Below are 20,720 nucleotides of genomic sequence, written 5' to 3' on the forward strand. Positions count from 1 at the left end.
CACAATCTGTCTATTTTTGTGCCCATATCATACTATTATTATTACCCTGGCTTTGTAGTATAGTTTGAAATCTGGAAGTGTGATATCTCTTACCTTGTTCTGTTTCTTCAGGATTGGTTTGGCTATTCAGGGTCTTTTGTGGTTCCATACAAATTTTAGGATTGTTTCTTCTATTTCCATGAGAAATGCCTTTGGTAATTTGATGGGGATTGCACTAAATCTGCAGACAACTTTGGGTAGTATGACCATTTTAACAATATTAATTCTTTCAGTCCATGAACATAGGCTGTATTTCCATTTGTTTGTGTCTTCTTCAATTTCTTTCATCTAAATTTTGTGGTTTTCATTGTACAGATCTTCCACTTCATCGATTAAAGTTATTTCTAAGTATTTTATTGTTTTTGATGCTATTGTGAATGGAATGGTTTTCATCAGTGTAAATGGTTTTTCATCAGTGTAAAAGAAGGCAACTGAATTCTGTATATGTTGATTGTGTCCTGCCACTTTACTGAAATTATTAATTCCAACAGTTTTTGACTGATTCTTTGGGATTTTCTATATATATAGGATCATATCATCAGCAAATAACTACCTTTTTATTTCTTCTTTTCTGATTTGGATGCCTTTTACGTCTTTGTCTTGGTTAATCACTCAAACTAGGACTTCCAATACTATACTGAATAAGAGTGGTGACAAAGGGTTCTTGATCTTAGCGGACTTGCCTTCAATTTCTCTCCATTAAGTATGTTAGCTGTCTGTCGTTTCTACATGGCCTTTTTGTACATGAGATATGTTTCTTCTATACCCACTCCATTAAGACTTTTTATGAAAGTATGTTTTATTTTGTCAAATGCTTTTCCTGCATCTACTGAGATGATCACGTGATTTTATCTTTCATTTTACTGATGTGATGTATTACATTTATTGATTTTCATATATTGAACCACCCTAACATCCCAGGGATAAATCCCACTTGGTCATAGTGTATAATGCTTTTAATGTGTTCTTGAATTCTGTTTGCGATATTTTGGTGAGAATTCTTGCATCAATATTTATCAGAGGCATTGGTGTATAGTTTCCTTTTCTCATGGTATCCTTATCTGGTTTTGGTATCAAAGTACTGTTGGCTACATAGAATGACTTTGGAAGTATTCCTCCCTCCTCAATATTTTGGAAGGGTTTGAAAAGGATGAGTATTAATTCTTCTTTCAATGTTTGGTAGAATTCTCCAGTGAGTTATAAAATGAAAATACTGAGTTATGCCATCATCCAATAAAGTACCCAGCAGTAAAGTGTGACTGGCCGTAATTTATCTTTCTGTGTTGATTATGAAGATTTAACAGAATCCCAATCAACTGAAAACTTATAGTAAATCCATATTTCCATATAATTCATGGTTTTTTTTATTATTATTATTTCAAGCCCAGCCCCCCTCAAGAGAGGTCATCTGGCTGCTTGTATATCAGGAACAGCCTCTAGCCAATCAACCCCTCACTGACTTTCATATACCTGACTTTCCTTTTATGAAATGTCAACTTCTTTTATGTCAACATTTCTCATTGTTAAAAATACACTCTTAAAGAAAGGAAGTGTTTGTTATAACTTAAGTCATGAGAAGAGTAATAGATTTCTTTTCCTGAACTAAAAGCATTTAGTAAGCTAAGTAAGTTCTACTGAGCAAATTATTAGTATTATTAGTAAAAGATGGACAACACGTGCAAAAGAGATCTTTTTTAATGTATTCTCACCTGTGCCATTGATATTTTGTTTAAAGATCATGTCTTTTGATGTATCTGAAAAAAAGATAGTGTTCTCCTTCGCATCAAAATCAATCCCAACAAAGAAAGAAGGATTTCCTGTCACTGGAACTATGACATCTTCCTGGGTAGACAGGTTGAATGGGATGCCACGAACAGCGACTTCAGATGAAAAGATCAGGAATTGCTTAACAGCTGTAGGAAGAAAAACACAGCACCGTTGGCCACAGCCTGGTTCTTGTTCTCTCTCAATTCCAGAGAAACTATTTATACATCCATAAAGCACATTTTATAATTCTGAAATAAACATAAAAAACAGATCTGTGGAAAACATAATTGGAAATAACAAGAAGAGAGGAAAAAAAGATAAGCAGCTATGAGGGTGATACAACTATTAGAATCTTACTTCTCAAGTAATTTATCCTTAAGATTTATTTATATAAAACATGGTCCCTATGCTGAATTCTAAAGTACTATTAACTGAACTGCATAGTAATTCCATCACAGTTCTTGATTTGGATTAACTTTTGTATGGATATCTAACCAAGAATCCCACTGCAGTTTTTAAGGTATTAAGACCAGTGACCAGGTAAATTCTTTAGAAATAAATAAAGGAGGGAAAAATGGGAGGGGAGAGGGAAAACAGAGGAAACAGAAAAAAAAAAGAGTGATTTTAAAATCAAAGGAGACAGTAACAGGACATCAGAAAATTAGAAGAGAGAAATGGACGAGGTATACCGAAGACAAAGATAAAAATTGCAGTAGTTTAAGAGCAATATAGTGTCAATACTATAATAGAAACACATTGTTTTTCAAATGAGGGTGATTTTTACCTGAATTTAGGATTACCTACAAAGTTAACAAATTTGTTTCAGTTAGAATTAGAGAATTTACATACTATGCCCAAAGCAGTACCATCTGGGGAGCCAGAATTTGTCAAAGGCATTAAAAAAGGAGAGTTTTCAAGGGGAAGAAAGAAGAATCAAATATTGCAGGAGTGTGCATTGCCTCATAAGCTGAGGCGCGGCAATAGCCTACTTATAGATTAGGAGGCAGCCAAAGAGGAAGAAAAGTGTTTGAGAGAATCATTGAATCCCAGAGCACAGGGAAATATAAAGAGAAAATCTGAACTGAAAAGTGAAAAGCTAGATGAGGAAATGAGCCACCCCAACAAAGTTTGCTTTGGGACACAGCAATAAAGCCAAGTGGGATGGAGGGACAACCACCCCCCTCAAGGGGCCAAGGCAGCGGTCTAGGACAGGGCAACAGACGTGGTGGAAAGTACTTCCCAATAAAGTTAACATTAACATCTAAAGTGGCAAAGGTATACAGAGCAGAGAAAAGAACTCAAAATTAAATTGTATGGAATTTCAAAAGCATAATTTTATAGAGACAAAAGATTTCAGGAAGAAAAGGGGAAAGGGAACCCAAGGAAACCCTAGATGTGCAATTAAAGGAAAGATCAAAGAACAGAAATTGACACCTTCAAACTCAAGCAGTTCTGTGTGTAAAGGGAGGGGTGCCTACTGAGAAAGATGCTGCATAGCTACCAAATGCTTATTCACCATGGAGGAGGAGGACAGGAAGCTGGCACAGTCCAAAAGTGGCACATACCCCTAAGCTGCCTGCCAGAAAGACATCCCAAAGCAATTTCTTACCAACGCAGTGGCGGTTATCCACATCCAGGCTGAAGCCGAGTGTGCACCTGCAGCGGTAACCCAAACCATCATTATCTGTCCTGTGGCTGAGGACACAGACATGTTCACAGCCCCCATTGTTATCTCTGCATGGATTGCTAACTAGAGGAAAAAATACACAGGGTTAAAGCTCAATTAGAAATATATGATTATCCAAGAATGTGAAACCACTTTGAGCCATCTAAGTGAAACAAAATAATGGGCTTGGAACTCAGAAAAACCACTGCTGGTTGATGCTGTATACACCCACATTTAGCTGCTCTTACTCTCCTACCTACCCTCCAACAGGTAGTGGCAACACAGTATTCCTGCAGCTACATAAATTCTCCCCAAGTTAACTATGTCTGCTAGCCTCAGGGACTATAAAATAACTGCCTCCCCCTAAAAAACTTGAGTGTTTAAAAAAAAAAACTTGAGTGTTTTAGTTAAGTGTTAGTTTATTCATAAGATATAACAGTAACTATAACTCACAGGATGCATGCTTTTTAAGTAAGCCAACTTAGAATCAAGAGCTAATTATTATTATCCCAATTTTATAAAAGAGGAAATCAAGCTCCAGAAGGTTAACTCAACTTGCCCAAGATTATTCAGCAGCTAAACGAGAAGCCAAGCTTGCAGTACAAACCAGACTATACTTCCAAAACCCATTCTCAAAGCTGATACTCAAAACATCACTGTGCACAAGCCTGTCACAGCCAAAAAGGTCATATCTGCTTTGAAAATTATCTTCTTAGCTTTTGAATTATTCTTTAAAATCGTCTCTTTACAAAAAATAAATAAATAAAAAATTGTCTCTTTACCTTCTCAGGGGGATTGATTTGGGGAAACAACAAAAAAAATAATAATTTGGATGATAAAATTGGATATTATTTTCAGTCAAAGGCCAATAGGAAGTTGGTAGCTCATGAATTGATTATTCCAATCAGAGATTTCCAAACTGTTTTCAGATGTAGTACAGATTTTCAGCTTCGGTATATGTTATCCCAGGATGACTACATTGAAGGATATTCATATGAATGTATCAGTTCTAGTGGCTGGTTTTTTGTTTAAAAAAAAAATCGCGGCACCTGGGTGGCTCAGCTGGTTAAGCATCTGCCTTCAGCTCATATCATGATCTCAGGGTCCTGGGATCAAGCCCTGGGTCAGGCTCCCTACTCAGCAGGGAGTCTGCTTCTGCCCTCTCCCTGTATTGCTCCCCCTGTTTGTGCTTTTTCTCTCTCTCAAATAAATAAAATCTTTTTTAAAAATTGAAATAGGGCAGCCCGGGTGGCTCAGCGGTTTAGCGCCGCCTTCAGCCCAGGGCATGATCCTGGAGTCCTGGGATCGAGTCCCACCTCGGGCTCCTACATGGAGCCTGCTTCTCCCTCTGCCTGTGTCTGTGCCCCCCCCCCTCTCTCTCTCTTTCTCTCTCTCATTAATTAAAAAATCTTTAAAAAACAAAAATAAAAACTGAAATATTCTCTCTCCCTCTTCTCCCCACTTGTGCTAGCTCTCTCTCTAAAAATAAATAAATAATCAACCTGATTTTTTTATAGTCTTTCTCCATCCTAAAGTCAGACCCACCACTTAATGTGGGAGTTTAAGTAAAATCTGCTTTTCCTTGAATTACTGTTCACTGATATTAAACTTTCTATCAATACAGTTCATCATATTTCTTTCCTTTTTTCACAAGCAAATACAGAAAGGAGCCATATACAGTCACAATATTCCTGACAATTTAAAACCTTGAAACACAAACACTACTTACTATAATATAACAGAAGACTAAGTGGTGTCTAAGTCAAAATATTTCTTTTCTTTGATAAGTGACCAGCCCATGAGACACCAGACCCCATTGGCCTATGACAGACCCAAAACAAACCAAATAACAGGTGTCATACATGTACAACGGAGAAGAAAAGGAAATTGGCTCTGACACTATCTTAAAATCTCAAGTCAACACTTAGGCATGTTAGTTTCTTCTTCTAGGCCTCAGTTTTCTCAACTTTAATATTAAAGGATTGAATATAAGTTTTCTCTTAGGAGAATGAGGATATATATTTTGGTTTTGTTTGTTTGTGGTTTCTTAATCTCAACATTTAGATAGGATCTGGCACATTGCAGGTGCCATTAAATATATCTGTAACATACATCTCTTAAGTTCCTTGTAGATTTGGCATTTTAACTCTGAAATACATCAATTTTTTCAGAAGGCCCCATGATCCACAGAGCAGTTTCAGAGCATTTAACTCTCTAGATAATCCATCATATATTTGAAACTGCCACCCAAATCTCATGAGATCACAAGTCATTAACTTCCATAGCATTGAGAAAATCTTTCTACCAAGGCCAAACTGAGCAGGGTTTCCATTGTTCTGGGGCATACCATAGGGCTGCCTGAGGGAATGGTAAACAGTCACTCCAAAGGGCCTCAGAGAAGTCTGGTGGTACTCTTGTGGATTGGTCTCTGTGAACTTGTTTGCCTTCATTACAGCCATCTTTGTCCAATCAGTAAAGAATACACGATCTTCAAACAAGCTTATTCCAAAGGGATGAGGAATGAGTGAGCCTCCATGGATTACTGTCTTCCTGTTATAAAAGATGTGTATTAAAATTTTTGTTTGCCTTCATTTTGATTAAAGGTGAAATTAGTTTGAGTAAATGCCTGAAAAGCTAAGTAATTTCTTGTTTACAAAAATGAAATATATAGAAAAACACATTTTAAGATGTGGGTATAATTCGACCTACATTTGATAGAAGGATTTTCATTTGTCTCTTGAGAAAGAACCTTGAAAATAAAATTCCAGTCCCAGCCCCAGTTTGTTCTGGATTTTTTGAAAAATTACTGTTTTCTTACATGCTTCTCAATTCTATTAAGTTTGCCCCATAAAAAAAAAGGGGCTAAGATGTGAAGTACCATTTCATAATGCATAGGTGAAAGAGTGTAACACGGGAATGCAAATATGGTAGCAGATACCTTAAACCTACTTCACACTGCACCATTATCTTTTTCTCAACAATCAGGGAGCAGGATAGTGAGAACAATTCAACCACTAGCAAACATACAGACCTATTTCACTTTGGGAAATCAAAAAGTAGTGCTACCACTACTATACCTCTGCTTCATAAAACTGTCTGCTCATCATACTTGTAAGTGGAGGCACGGGGCGGTCAGAGCTGCTTAAATGGAAGAAAAAGAAGTAAAAGGTGCCAAGCAAGGGAAAGAAATCAACAGTGTCTGCCATAGCTACTTCTACGTAAATGATCATCCACACACGTCACACAAAGAAAGTGAGGTAGAGGAGGAGGGAAAACTCATTTTTTTTTCCTCTTTGCAAAACAGGAAAACTTTAAAGAAAAATCTTAAAAACACTGAAAACTAAAAAGCACAACAGTACTCTAAAAAAAGAACTGAAGATACTAAGGCTGGGAAATACACCAAAAATGGGGGGAAGGGGAAAGAAACCTAAGGTGGCAAGTTAGTGCAAACTTTACACACTCAATAATGACATGGTACATTAAAATTAGAGAATGGTTTTTCTTTTTCAGTTAGCAAATTCCAGAACCTTGAATGCCACCTGCTGGCAAAGCAATAGGAATGACTTTATGATTTCAGCTGTACTCATGAGCTTTTTAATAGCTCTTTGATGTTTCTTCACAGCCTGCAAAGCACTCAAAGATTTCTGAAACTCCATTGATTTTTATGTTTTTATACTTTAATCTTAGCATAAAAATATTTAGACTAATGTAATGTCAAAACACCTATGAAAAAAAATTCAGGCAATTTCTCAATCGTTTTTGAATGACTTATTGGGTTGATTAAGATTTTTTCATTAAAGTAATTCATCATATTCTCATTATGGGAATCAGTATAAATGATGAGAAATTATAGTCTTAATACTTAATCATTTCATTTAACTAAGTAGAGATTGTTCTAAGAATATGAAATCCAGTGGCAAACTGATACTGTCCTTACAAAATCCTCTACAAAATAGGGATAAAGGAGAAAACAAAACTATAATAGTCCTTCATCGAGAAAACAAAGTCAAGTCATTTGGAATAATTAAATCAGCCAGCTTATTTGCTGAATCCACAAAGAGCAGTTTTGACAAATTTAAAACCGTATCTTAACCAATTTTTGAAAACTTCAAAAGCAGAGAAACTAAAATAGTTAACAATTTAACTTAGAGTTAACTGTCATCAGACTAAGAAGATGAAATAAAAAGTATGCCATATTTTATGTTCAAATATTCTGAGTATCTTTGAAATATATCAGGTAAAAATACAAGTCAGAATTTCTCTTTGAAATTTGAACTACATAGAGGTAGAGTGAAGTCCAATTAATTCCCACAAGATAATGTTAAATAAATAATAAAACTTATTTATTCACTGAGGGAAAATTAGTAAGGTAAAAGATAAAGTAATCTTTGGAAACAAACCATAAGGGACCCAGAAAAATAAACAGACTCAAAAATTAATGAAATAATGTGCTTCATCTAGGAGTTGCGGAGCAGTTATAGAGGAGAAATCAAAGAACAAATGCTCTAAGTAATATATAATGAGTATTATCAGGGAATTCAAGAAAAGTTTAAAACAACCCCCTCAAAAAAAAATGTCACTTCACACAAAAATCAACACAAAAGACATTCAAGATGTAATGTCAACCAACAAAGCAGTATTTTAATTCTGGTCCCTCTGAATCCTGCTCCAAAAATTTTATGTACTTTCCCCCGAACTTATGAAGCCATAAAAAACACTTCTTACCTTTGAATTCCATCGTAAGTTACAGTCTCAATGTAATCAAAACGGCAGTCAACCCAGTAAACACGCTTTGATACTATATCCAGAGTTATCCCAGCAGGCCATCCCAGTTTTGTTTTTACCAAGTCTTTACGGTTGGTGCCATCCATGAAAGCCCTTTCCAGCTTCGGTTCCCCAGAAAGGCTCTCCCAATCTGAGAAAAATAAATAACTACAGAAGACAAACAAAAGATGAAAGTCAGTTATTTTACAAGTTTGTCTGGAAAATATATTTTTAGGTTGTGTGTTTGGATCAATGGAAATTTCCTCTAGCTGATTAGAGAAGCACAGGAGTATAAAACAACAAAGAAAAACATCAGAGAATATGAGGGCCAATCGGGAGAGGCAACAACTCCAAATAGCAACTATTAAAATGCACCAATAGGGCAGCCTCAAAATTCATATCCATCTTCTTAACTTTCTTCCCTGATCCCTGGCTCTGCCTTTTACTTCTCTTTTTTACCCTCAGGAAAACTTACAAATACATTTTGAAATAAGCTATCAAACCATTTCCCTCCTTAATTCTCCATTCTAGGGCATAGTCCAGAGAATATATCCATTATTTTCAAGGAAAGACACCAAGATATCATGAAGTAGAAATGAATGATCACCATTCACCAACCCTTCAGCAGCCTAAAGTTCATACAACCATTTTAAGACTCAACTTTGAAAATCTAGGAGAAAGTCAAGTCTCTCATAACTGCACTCAAATGTGGACATGGGGAAAATTTAAATTTACACCTGGAGACAGGTGAGCATTATCAATCTTGGTGGGGTAATTAACACTGAACAACTTGTAAAGAGGTATTAGCATTGTCATCTTAATCCCAGTTTATAACAAATGAGTGCTAAAAAAGGATAGCTCCGATCTTCTTTCCCCTTTTTTTTCTTTTTCTCTTTTTTTTCTTTTCCCTTTTTAAAAAAATTTGCACCTAATTCATGTTAGAATGATAATGGTGAATCAAAAGTAATGTTCAGTTGTAACAACATTATTAGACTGAATCAGAACACAGTGTCCAGTCTCTCAGCCAGGCAAATGTGGCAAACACTAAAAATAAAATTCACACCCCCAAAACTCACATATTCATATAGTACACCAATAGATATATGCTTTAAAGCTTATATGAATGGAGACATAAAATACATAAAATGTTCTAGTGTACAGACCCTATAAGAAATCAGAATGAGCCTTTACTTAACCCAGTGGATGCTTTACCTTTAGGGAGAAATAAAGCTTCAGAAATACTAAAATCAGTATTTTTTTCACATTACTTACCCAACAGTTGGGTCCACAGCAATTCCTCTAGGATGCCCCAAGTTTCCAGTTATAAGGATAATCCGATGGCTTCCATCCAAATTTACCATATCTATGCGGTTGACCTTGGTCTCTACCAAATAAAGTTTATTGTTAATCCAGTCCACAGCTAGATTCTCTGGATCATCAAGAGAAATGACTTCTTGGATGTTGAAACCACTAATGTCAACTGAAAAAACCTGAAAGAAAACCCAAAATTACACTTAAACATAACCGTGGGCACTGTTTTCCTATATTCATTCAGTATATCTATGTTGTAAAAACCAGTCATCAAGATTAAAAAAAGAAAAAACCATAAGATGCCTAGGTGGCTCAGCGGTTAAGTGTCTGCCTTTGGCTCAGGGCATGATCCTGGGGTCCTGAGATCGAGTTCTGCATCAGGCTCCCCGCATGGAGCCTGCTTCTCCTTCTGCCCATGTCTCTGCCTCTTTCTCTCTCTCTCTCTCTCTCTGTCTGTCTTTCATGAATAAATAAATAAAATCTTTAAAAAAAAAGAAAAGAAAAAATGAGACTTGTAAAAAATTCTGGGTTACTGGGGAGAAAAAGGGTTTCTTTAAAAGTATATGTAAGGCAAATATAAAAAGTTGGATTTCTTTAATCTTGCATTTCTAATTCTTGGTAGCTATCAAAAGTTTAATGAATGTAGAATTTTTTTGTGGAGGAGATGGTGATGGTTTGTTTTCATTTTTAGCTGTAATCAAATCAGAATTTTTAATAATCCAAATTCTCAGTTTTTAGAAATTTTATGCAAGTTACCACTTAATTGTATTAAAATTTTGTTAACAGTACATGGAAATGCAAGAAGAAATAAAATTCCATAACTCTTTAGAAGTCTCCAAAATTTATGTTTTGAAAATCTCCGTTGCATCACTCAGAGTTGAAATTAAATCTATCACACTTTCCAAATAAGACAGCATAATGAAATTTTGGCTGTTAAACAAAATGCTGTCAATATTTGTTACCCAATCTTCAATTACAGTTCCATTTAGAAGATGCAGGTAAAATCTGATTTTTATCATCCAAAGAAGCAGAGTACTTTTTACATTTTCAATGATCAAGTTTCAAAAATTACTACCAAATATCTATCCAGTTTTGAAAGAATGTCTACTATTTCTTTTAATTAGGCTTTTGGACTCCATTTCGAATAAAATTAAAAGTTGCTCAAGGCTAATCCATATAATAGACTGCTTTGTTTAATAGGTCACATGTAATAGTATAGCATGGAAAAGGTGCTGATTAACATAAAATATCTCAAGGGCCTTTTTTGTTAGAAAACAAAAGAACTTTCCCTTCCACTCCCCCAAAAATGAAAAACTATCAACACTTTGTGCTTGGGGTTCTATCAGCTCCCAAGCTACACTCCTGAAATTTCTATTTACCTTATCTTGCACGGTGTCAGTCCAAAAGACTCTCTGTAGGTGATAGTGAAAATCCACACCCACAGCCACTCCATGATTTTGAGACTCTACCAGTATCGAAAAGGTCCTTCCATGAATATCACCAATTAGCAAATCCCGACCATTGGAGAAGATAACGGAGGCTTGCTCAGCTAAATGTGAAGAAGGAAGGCATTATCACTCTTTCAAGTGAACAAACATACGCCAATCACCCTTTCAGGCAAACTTACAACTGATTTGCTTCCTGCCTTTCAAATACTTCTTCTATGTTATCTTATTTGATTTTAAAATAAACTTCTGAGGCAGGCATATTGGTGTCGTTCTACTCAGTTTACAGATAAGCAAACTGAGGCACAAAGATGCTTGATGAATTGTCCAAAATCACAGTAAGTTTGGAGCAGAGTCTACCAAGAAGCCGAGTGTTCTGACTGCTAGTCCAATGAACTTTCAGTGACACTGCGAGGAATGCATCAGATATTTTCAAGAATCCTCTATGATATGGGCACCTCACCAAGCAACTGCAGATTGGGTAAAGCACGGAACATATTTTATGGATTACTGGGAAATTCACTCTGAAAAACATGGCAGTGATGGATTTAAATCTGTTTTACCTACATATTCACAAGCATGCAAAATGATACATGAATATCAAGGTTTTCATCACAGTCTTGTTTGCAATAGCAAAGGATAAAAAAAAATGACATAAAGCCCATGAGTGGGGCATCAGTTAAATAAATAATATGCATCCAAAAATTGATTATTATGCCACCAGAAAAAAACAAAAAGAATGAGGAAGAGGACTCTTTAAAGATACACATTGATAGCAAAATGCAGCTGTACATATAGTTTACTCCCATGATCTGCAAAACCAGAATTAGATACCTATATTTATACATTCTTATTTATGTATTTAACAATCTCTAGAATTAAAATAAACAATAATTATCCATGGGACAGGGAATTGGAGACGGGGCAGAGAGGAACTGACATGGAGAAAGACATTTTTATAATTTAAAATTTTTGAACACATTACTTTATTATCCTTTCAAAAATAAATACAATTGTTAATAATCAGCTGTACCAAAGTTAGTAAACAGCAAATCAGATATTTCTACAAAAAAATAACTTGGAAATGGGCAATTCATCAATTCTACGAGCAGATAAATTTCAGAAGGCCAAAGGAACTTCCAGACTACGTTTGAAAAAAAAAACAATTGGGGAAAAAAAAAAAACAAAGATCTTATTCAGAAATGCATGGTGACAAAATGGAGGGGAGGGGGGCATCATCTTTTAACAGATTTTTCCCAATCTGTACTACAGTACTTAGACTTAGATTGACTCCAACAAAATGCCCAGAATGAGGGCATTCCCCAAAATTCCAATACAAATTTCATAGGTCCATTTTGAATCACTCTTAAATTTTTCATAAACAATGCCAAAATCATTTTTATAGGTACTTGTCACCCACATTTGTGGTAGGTAGATTAAAATTTAAATGTCCAAGTAATCCAAAAAAATACATTCCACAATTAAATGTCGTAGATAACACAAAAGCTCAGACAAAAAGTAAACAAACTGCCAATTTAAAAAAATGACTAATGGTCATAATTAATAAATTTGTCCCTAATAAGCAAAATACAAAATTAATGTGGACCCATTCTTCTGGCAGCAAGGCCGCTCCTAAATTGTGATGATAAAACCCTACTATCCACATAAATTCTGGTATTTCTTATGTCATCTACTATGGAAGGAGGATATTAGCTGTAAGTTTCTAGTTCAGGAATAGAGCAAGTACCCTTAATTTACTTACAGGAAGTATTAGCTTTACAATGCCGCTGATGCTCCAAGACATATCCTTCCGCACAGCGGCACTGATGGTGGCCAATTCGGTCTTCACACATCTGATCACAAACTCCCCATATCTGGCAATCATTAAAATCTGTCACATAGGAAATAAACATTTGTAATCATGTTTACCAGTATTTTTTGAGCACACTCTGACAAAAATCTTGGAACAGCTACACAAGAATGTGGTGATACCTAAATAAGCACTGTCGAGGTAGCATAGATTCTAGGCATACAATAAAAAAATAGGAATTCAAGGGATCCCTGGGTGGCGCAGCGGTTTGGCGCCTGCCTTTGGCCCAGGGCGCGATCCTGGAGACCCAGGATCGAATCCCACATTGGGCTCCCGGTGCATGGAGCCTGCTTCTCCCTCTGCCTGTGTCTCTGCCTCTCTCTCTCTCTCTCTGTGTGACTATCATAAATAAATAAAAATTAAAAAAAAAAATAGGAATTCAAAACAGGCATCTTCATACTATGGAAGATCCAAACGCATTTAATCAGCTTTTTAAAAAATCTACACAAAGAATAATTTTACAGAAGATGCACAGCGCTACTTAGATCCACAGCCCCGTGGTATTGCATTTAATTTATTACTGTTGGTTTACAAAATACCTGAATTTTGGTGTAAATCCTTCCCTTCAAAACTATGCTTTCCGATTTGGAAAGCCACTAGACAACTATGGCTTCTTAAATTTATATTTAGATTAATTAAAATGAAATAAAATTAATAATTCCATTTCTTAGTCTCACCACATTTCAAGTGATCAATAGCTTTATACAGTCGGTGGTTACCATATCAGAAAGTATAGATATAACAGCACATTTCTACCACTGCAGAAAGTTCTACTGGACAGTGCTACATCACAATAAAGTAAGGCCTACCTTGTATCCAACCCCTCAAGAAGACACAGAACTGTTACTGCAAAAAAGTACCTGGAAATATCCATTTACCCAGCTGCCTTTCCTCTGATATCAAAAATTATAACCAAAATTAAATTTAAATTAGTTTTAAATTTTAGTTTAAAATTAGTTTATTTTTCTTAATAACTTATTATTAATTAATAAGTGCTCACTGAAAGTCCATTACACGACAGAGCTGTTCACTGTCACAGAAGTCCTAGTCCTACTGTGTAAAAGGAGATTCAATAAAGTTGACACATAAACAATACAACATGGGAGGAAGGGTACAGGTGGAACAATCCAAGATACAAAGTCTTCTCAAAGACTATACAGCTTAGGGATGGAGAAAATTGTCCCATCTTGGTCGCCTGGTGCCAAATATTTCATTGACCCTCCAAGCTCACATCCACTCTTCACCTTCCCTCACCCTGTGCTCTTCCCTGGGAGGAAAACCATCACAGCCTACACCAAGAGGTTCTCAGTAAATTATAATTTCTGAAAGCGTTTATCCTCGGGTCTAGAATTCTCCACATTTCTAGGATCTGATTACACTTGCAGCAAATGTCAGAGTTGTGAACTCGGTTCTATCTTACCTATTGGATGGCCTACCACCTCACAACCCCCCAATTACAAAGCTTGAGAAAGTCCTGGGATCAAGCTAATGTTTCCAATTTTCCCTCAAGACCAAATAAAACAACATGGGCCTGCATTATCTTTCTTCCCAAGGACTGTGACTAACCAGAGGAAAAAAATTAATCCAACTTGGACATGACAAGGTGAAAGGCGTGTGGGTATAAATGAAAGGCCCTTCGTGATTTATCTCTTCTGTGCCCTCACCTCAGCCCTGAGAAAGCACCACCTGAGGCTTCGCCTCAGTAGAAATGAAAGTACAGAATATGCGCCCTCTAATTCCCAGAATGTCATGACCTCATTTTGAATGCAAGACCGATGAGAATATGCCTAAGGGTCTGGAGTCACCCAGGGAGCAGGAGTTCTGATGTAAAACAGAAGAAAACCAAAGGTGAAGAAGTCATAACTAGGAATTCTTGGGTGCTGGATCCCTGGGTGGCTCGGTGGTTTGGGTCCTGCCTTCGGCTCAGGGCGTGATCCTAGAGACCCGGGATCAAATCCCATGTCAGGGTCCCTGCATGGAGCCTGCTTCTCCCTCTGCCTGTGTCTCTCCCTCTCTGTGTGTGTCTCTCATGAATAAATAAATAAAATCTTTAAAAAAAAAAAAAAAAAGGAATTCTTGGGTGCAAATGCCCTATCACCTGGGCTACAAGTACTTTAAAGGTTTGAACAAGTGTATAAAATCTCTGTCACTTTTAATGGCTGAATAAGATTATATTCTCCATTATGGAAGAAAATGAAGGCTAATTAATATCCACGATCAGCCAAAGCGGAAACAAAACAAAATGAAAGTAGACTTGAGGCTTTTCATGAGAATAGAAAAGTAGTGAAAACTGTATAAAATTCTAAAACACTACTTTATAATACACCTCCCACCCCATTACCTTTATCTATTTTTCTTTCCTTTTCACTCTTTGTCGCCTCGTACCAACAGATACCGCTTTGAAAATAATTCAAAAACCCCTTTTTAGCCTAGACCTCCTTGGACTCCCTCTGAACCATCTGGCTGTCTGAAATCCCACCATGCTGAATGACCTCCCTGCCCTAACTCTGCGCCACGATGTCATTCCGTCAACAAACAGCATGTCCTGTCAATCAGAAACAATAACCCCGGTAAACTGCTTCAGCACGCCTCAGAGGCTCCACAGCCAGGTCAAGACTACCAGGGGCAGATGAATGGTAGAAGGACACAAGATTTTGTGTCAGGATTACTCAATTTTATTCTTGATTACCACTGAGGCATTCAGTGGGGAGCCATGTCGAAGATGGCAGATGCTGCATAGGTTTCCAACACCTGAAGCCATGCAGAATATTACAGCCATACAGAGTGTTTGTTGAATTGAAATGCTTGAAAGAACAAGCTTGAAAGAACAAACAAAAACAATTTCCCTAAAAGCTCAGCTGAAACAAGTGTAACCGGTTTTATAATGTCACATATTAAAATTAAGGAGTTCTCTTTACAAAGAGAGCAAAGTGTAATCTTCCTTGAGATAAATGTGAAATAAACGTTAACCCAGCTTCAAAACTCAGGGGCAAAGAACACATCCTTGAAAAACAGGGAAGATCACAGAAAAGGTCTCTATAGATGGCAAGGGCCCTAACACAAAAGCCCTCAATTGCAGACTTTTGAGCTTATCTCCAAATGAAGTTATCTGTTCTAAAGTCCCAGGCACATACCACCGAGATTAAAAGATGTCATCATAGAAAGTTAAAACTAGTGCCACAGTATCAGATCACACTAACTTCCAGTATGAACTGGGTGTGTTCCATGAATCCTGAAATTATCTTGTGCCAGAGCATAACATTGGAATTTTCTATAGTACATTCATTGATAGGTGAAATGTAAAAAATCTTGTTATGACCATTTTTCATTTATTTCAGACTACAAAACAGAGAGGCTCAGACCTCTGACACACATGTGGCCCTAGACACTTAGAAATACAACCCAAAGCTCATCATAAACTTAGATATTGGGGGGAAAGTACTGGAAATGTGCTACCTAGACTCAAATGTGCCCCCCAAAAGGTGGGGGGCTGCAGGGGCTAAGAACAAGTGTAGGGCATCACAAGATTAAACTAGGGATTCTGAAAGAGCAATCACTTTTACTGAAAAGACTTCACGGCCTATCAAGTTCCGAATGCAAGGCAGCCCAGCCCCACCATCTCCTCTTTGGGGGTTGAGAAAGGAAAGAAAGAGAAGCTGACGGAATACTGAGAATGTGGCTTCTGGTATTTCTATTGGAATTCCTTTTCTACTAAGAGAAAGGAGAAATGCCTAGAGAACTAAAAGACTGGAAATCAAATTGGCAGCTGGGTGGCAATAAGGGGCGGGGGGTGCAGAGTGGAGGAGCCTGACATTTGCCAAAGACAAAGGAGCAACCTCACACCCACGGATGAGCACCACCCCGGGGGAAAGGGGGTGCTGGCTTCGCAGCAATGCCAGGCAGCACAAGCAGGGGTTCCAAAGTCAGAAAACCACCTAATAATTGAGGTGAAAAATATGAAAATGTGAAAAATATTCATAAATGACTTGAATGCATCTCCAATGTGATGCATTGTGATGGTGATAATGACGATGTTGGTAATAATAAAACACAAAAAAAAAAACCCTGATTTCATTTAATGCCTGCTGCAGATCACAATTTTTTATTTATAAAATGTTTTCAAATGATTAAAAATTTGAGGGCTTAAGTAATTCAGAATTGTCTCTGAGTCTTCAGAATCTCTTAGGGTGATTTGCATAAAGCACAAGTCGTGTCTTATGTTCATGTATTATCTTGTAATATGTTTTATATTCAACAAGAAACTATACTGTAACTTAAAAGGAACAATCAGATCGTGGGCAAACTTTGGAGCATGGTCCAGATACCAGAAACCTAAAATTACCTCCGTTGAACACCAAAAGGACAACTTCACTTGGATTGTTTAACTGGATAGAAAAATCTCATTTTTCTTGGCATATGACACATAAAGAGGCCCATTATTATGGTTCTCAAAAATCCTGGGGAATAGACTTCCTCAAAAGTTCCAAATGTGTAAACCGAAGTTAATTTGTGGCATTAATTTTTTTCTGGCTGTGAGTAGTTATTAAGATCAATCATATTTCATAAAGTATAATCACAAGCTGAGACTAAAGACTGAATATGTTCATCAGGTTTATCCAAATTCAGTATTGTTGACAAAATTATATTATATTTGGAAATTACTTCAGGAGGAGCACTTTTGTAAAAGTATTTATGTATGCTATGTCTGTTTTTATTCAGAAAGAAAGCCCTGAAGAATCTTATATTTTTTTTAAAGATTTCATTTATTTATTTGAGAGAGAGGAGGGAGAGAGAGACAGAGAGAGAAAGAGTGCACAACCAGGGGGAGGAGTAGAGGGAGAAACAGACCCCGCCAAGCAGGGAGGCCAACAGAATCCCAGGATCATGAACTAAGCCAAAAGCAGAGGCACCCAGGTTCCCAAGAATCTCCTATTTCTAAGAACTATAAAAAGAACACAAATATCTTGGGAAGATCTGAATCATCTATCTTTTGGAAATCCATAGATGGCTACCAAACTTATTTTTTTTTTTAAGATTGATTGATTTTAGAAAGAGAAAGCACAAGCAGGGGTGGGGGGAGAGAGAGAATTTCAAGTAGACTCCACACTGAGCATGGAGCCAGATACTTGGGGTTTGATCCCATGACCCAGAGATCATGACCTGAGCTGAAACCAAGAGTCCACCACTTACCAAACTACACCACGACAGGCACCCCTACCAAATTTAAGTTTAATGAATAATGATTATACAGTTGCCTTCCAGGTGCCTTTTTACCAATACCAATTAAAAGAAAGATTTTTTTAAAGATTTTATTTATTTATTTGAGTGAGAGAGTGAGTGAGAGAAGGGGTGAGAAGGAAAGGGAGAAGCAGACTCCCCACTGAGAAGGGAGCCTGACGCTGGGCTCAATCCCAGGACCCTGGGATCACGACCTGAGCCAAAGGCAGACGCTGAACCAACTGAGCCACTCAGGAACCCCCCCCTTTTTTTTTTTAAACCCCTTTGGACACTTTCTGTAAAAGGTTTATTGTTTACATATCAAAAATCAGAAAGAAGGAGGGGCACCTGGGTGACTCAGTTGGGTAAGTGTCCGACTTTTGACTTTGGCTCAGGTCATGATCTCAGGGTCGTAAGAGCAAGCCCCATGCTTGCCCTGGACATGAAGCCTGCTTCAGATTCTCTCTTGCTGTCCCTCCCCCACCTTTAAAAAAAGTTAGAAAGAAGGAAAAGAAATCAGAGTATTAAAAATCCATTGTTCAAATCCTAAAAAAATTAAAAACTGATACTTGGCCATAGTAATTCTCCCATCATGAGACCCCCATCCTCATCACAGAAGGATGCAAAGCTAGCTCACATCAGAATCAGAACTTTCCTAGAGGGAGAAATCCTTCTTTAATTCATATAAGAGAGATGCAAGAAATATTTGGTGCACCAGCATCTAGTTTAATGCCAGCCAAATGAAGGGAAATGATAGCATTTGTTCTTGAACAAAGCTTCAAGAAGCTTCAAGAAGAGGTGAAAATCAATTAAATTAACCACCAGCATGGCATGGGTACTGACTGGCCACTGTCGTCAGCATAGCAGCGAGCTGATGATTCACTGCTGTTAAGTGACCACTCTTGTTGCTGGGTCCTGAGGAGATTGGAGTTTCCTGGAGAAGAGGCCAAAGGAGCAGGCAAGGGTACTTGATAGGTTCAGGCAGCAGCTGTTTACCAACCACAGAGATGTATTAATACAACCAATATGGCCATGCCAACCCTGCTTCCAAAGACTTCTTCCTTCATCAGGCTGTAGACCGGTATCCACGTAGCTAGTCAATTCACTCAGAAGAACCACGCTTTTGTCTTGTGCACCTCAAAAAGTTTCTCCAAGTTAAAACTTCACATTGTCCAGGTTTACTATGGAGACTGTGTTACTCTTGGTTATAAAGATCACCACGCCTACCCACAAGCACAAACACCTTGATGTTGGAGATCATAGAAGCCATTGATGCCGCAGCACTGTGACGAAACACTGGACACTCCCATCTGTCACTTACCGACACAGTTGTGGGTATTATTTTGGTCAACGATAAAACCTGGTGGACAATAACACATCCCTCCACTGGGTGACATGTGGCACTGGTACTCACAGCTCAATACAGAACACAAATTCACATCTAAACAGAGAAAAACACTTTGTTAAGTGAATTGTGACCTCTGGGCAAGACTGGGTACTATAAAGTAAACGTTTCTTTTAATGAACCTAAAAACTAAGTAAACATGTAGCAGAGGCACAGAAATTACTAGCATTCAAGCTTTACTACAATATTATGCAATAAAAGTTCAATTCATATTTTTAAAAAATAACTCCTTTTAAAGTTATAACTATGTGCAAGTATACATCATCGTAAGTGTCATTTACAGAAAAATCAGGTCATGAGTCTTTTTTTCTACATAATAGAAAAAGTCAAGAATTCTCAAGTGACTGATTGAGAATAATATTCAACATGTTAACCATGGCGACTTCTAAATTACTACTAGATAATTTATAGAGTACACTATTGTCAAAATAAAAGGTATAAATTGTATTCCCTTACAGGACCATTAATTATCCACACAACTGATGGAGTAATGGTGGGGGGGGATATTCTACAGCCACGGGGGGTGGTGGGGGGTTAGAAAACTAATAATTCAAGATGTATTCCAGGGACCAGAAGCTTCTTTTTTTTGAGTATAGCCAAATAAGACTTTTCCATAAGTATAAGCCAGGGAATAAATTCTCCAGAACACCTTTAGAATCACCAAAATTGCCATTAAAATAATTCTGCCTGGGTAAGGAAAAAACACCACATATATTTTGAATCTGGGCTTGGACAAATTATTTGTTTTGGCCAATAACACATTCAGCAAACATGACCTAAGAAAAGTTTAAAAGAGCTTGCATGGTAGGGTTCACCTTTTCTATTACCACAAGGAAAGATACTAGCCTGAGCTTTTATTGCAACATCCTCGACATGTGAGTGAGCTGCTCTAGGCCCCAAGAACTTCCTAGCCAACCCACAGAACTATGAGGAATATTAAATGTTTGTTTGTTTCAGCCAGGAAGTCTTAGGATAGTTATGTAAATAATGATACTCTCTGTATTTGGGGATTTATCTATTACAGAAAACCAGAAACATCTTTATCTGAAAGCTACCCACATAAATTTCCATACTCACCACAATATCGCCCTTTGGTGCTATTGTTTTCGTCTTCTCCTTCTGGACAATCTAAAGTCCCATCACAAACATTTGCAATTGGGATGCATTTTCCAGACTCTGGACAAGCCCATTCACCTGGGTAACATTCATGAATACGGTGTGTACTGCTTTCTGCAG

At 37.2% G+C, this 20,720-nt stretch overlaps 1 protein-coding gene across 1 annotated transcript in view; it reads right to left on the bottom strand.

Annotated features, from left to right (window-relative positions):
• Positions 1 to 20,720, bottom strand: part of LRP2 (LDL receptor related protein 2) — a 196,484-nt gene that overhangs the window by 115,081 nt on the left and 60,683 nt on the right. Inside the window, exons 8-16 of the mRNA XM_035698279.2 lie at positions 20,562 to 20,714; positions 19,401 to 19,520; positions 12,755 to 12,883; positions 10,927 to 11,096; positions 9,509 to 9,726; positions 8,198 to 8,404; positions 5,820 to 6,022; positions 3,416 to 3,556; positions 1,749 to 1,952 (exon numbers count right to left, since the gene is read on the bottom strand). Coding sequence (XP_035554172.2) covers positions 1,749 to 1,952; positions 3,416 to 3,556; positions 5,820 to 6,022; positions 8,198 to 8,404; positions 9,509 to 9,726; positions 10,927 to 11,096; positions 12,755 to 12,883; positions 19,401 to 19,520; positions 20,562 to 20,714 — 1,545 coding nt within the window. The remainder of the gene's footprint in view (positions 1 to 1,748; positions 1,953 to 3,415; positions 3,557 to 5,819; positions 6,023 to 8,197; positions 8,405 to 9,508; positions 9,727 to 10,926; positions 11,097 to 12,754; positions 12,884 to 19,400; positions 19,521 to 20,561; positions 20,715 to 20,720) is intronic.

Source organism: Canis lupus, chromosome 36 (genome assembly GCF_003254725.2).
Source record: "Canis lupus dingo isolate Sandy chromosome 36, ASM325472v2, whole genome shotgun sequence".
Lineage (NCBI taxonomy): Eukaryota > Metazoa > Chordata > Mammalia > Carnivora > Canidae > Canis > Canis lupus.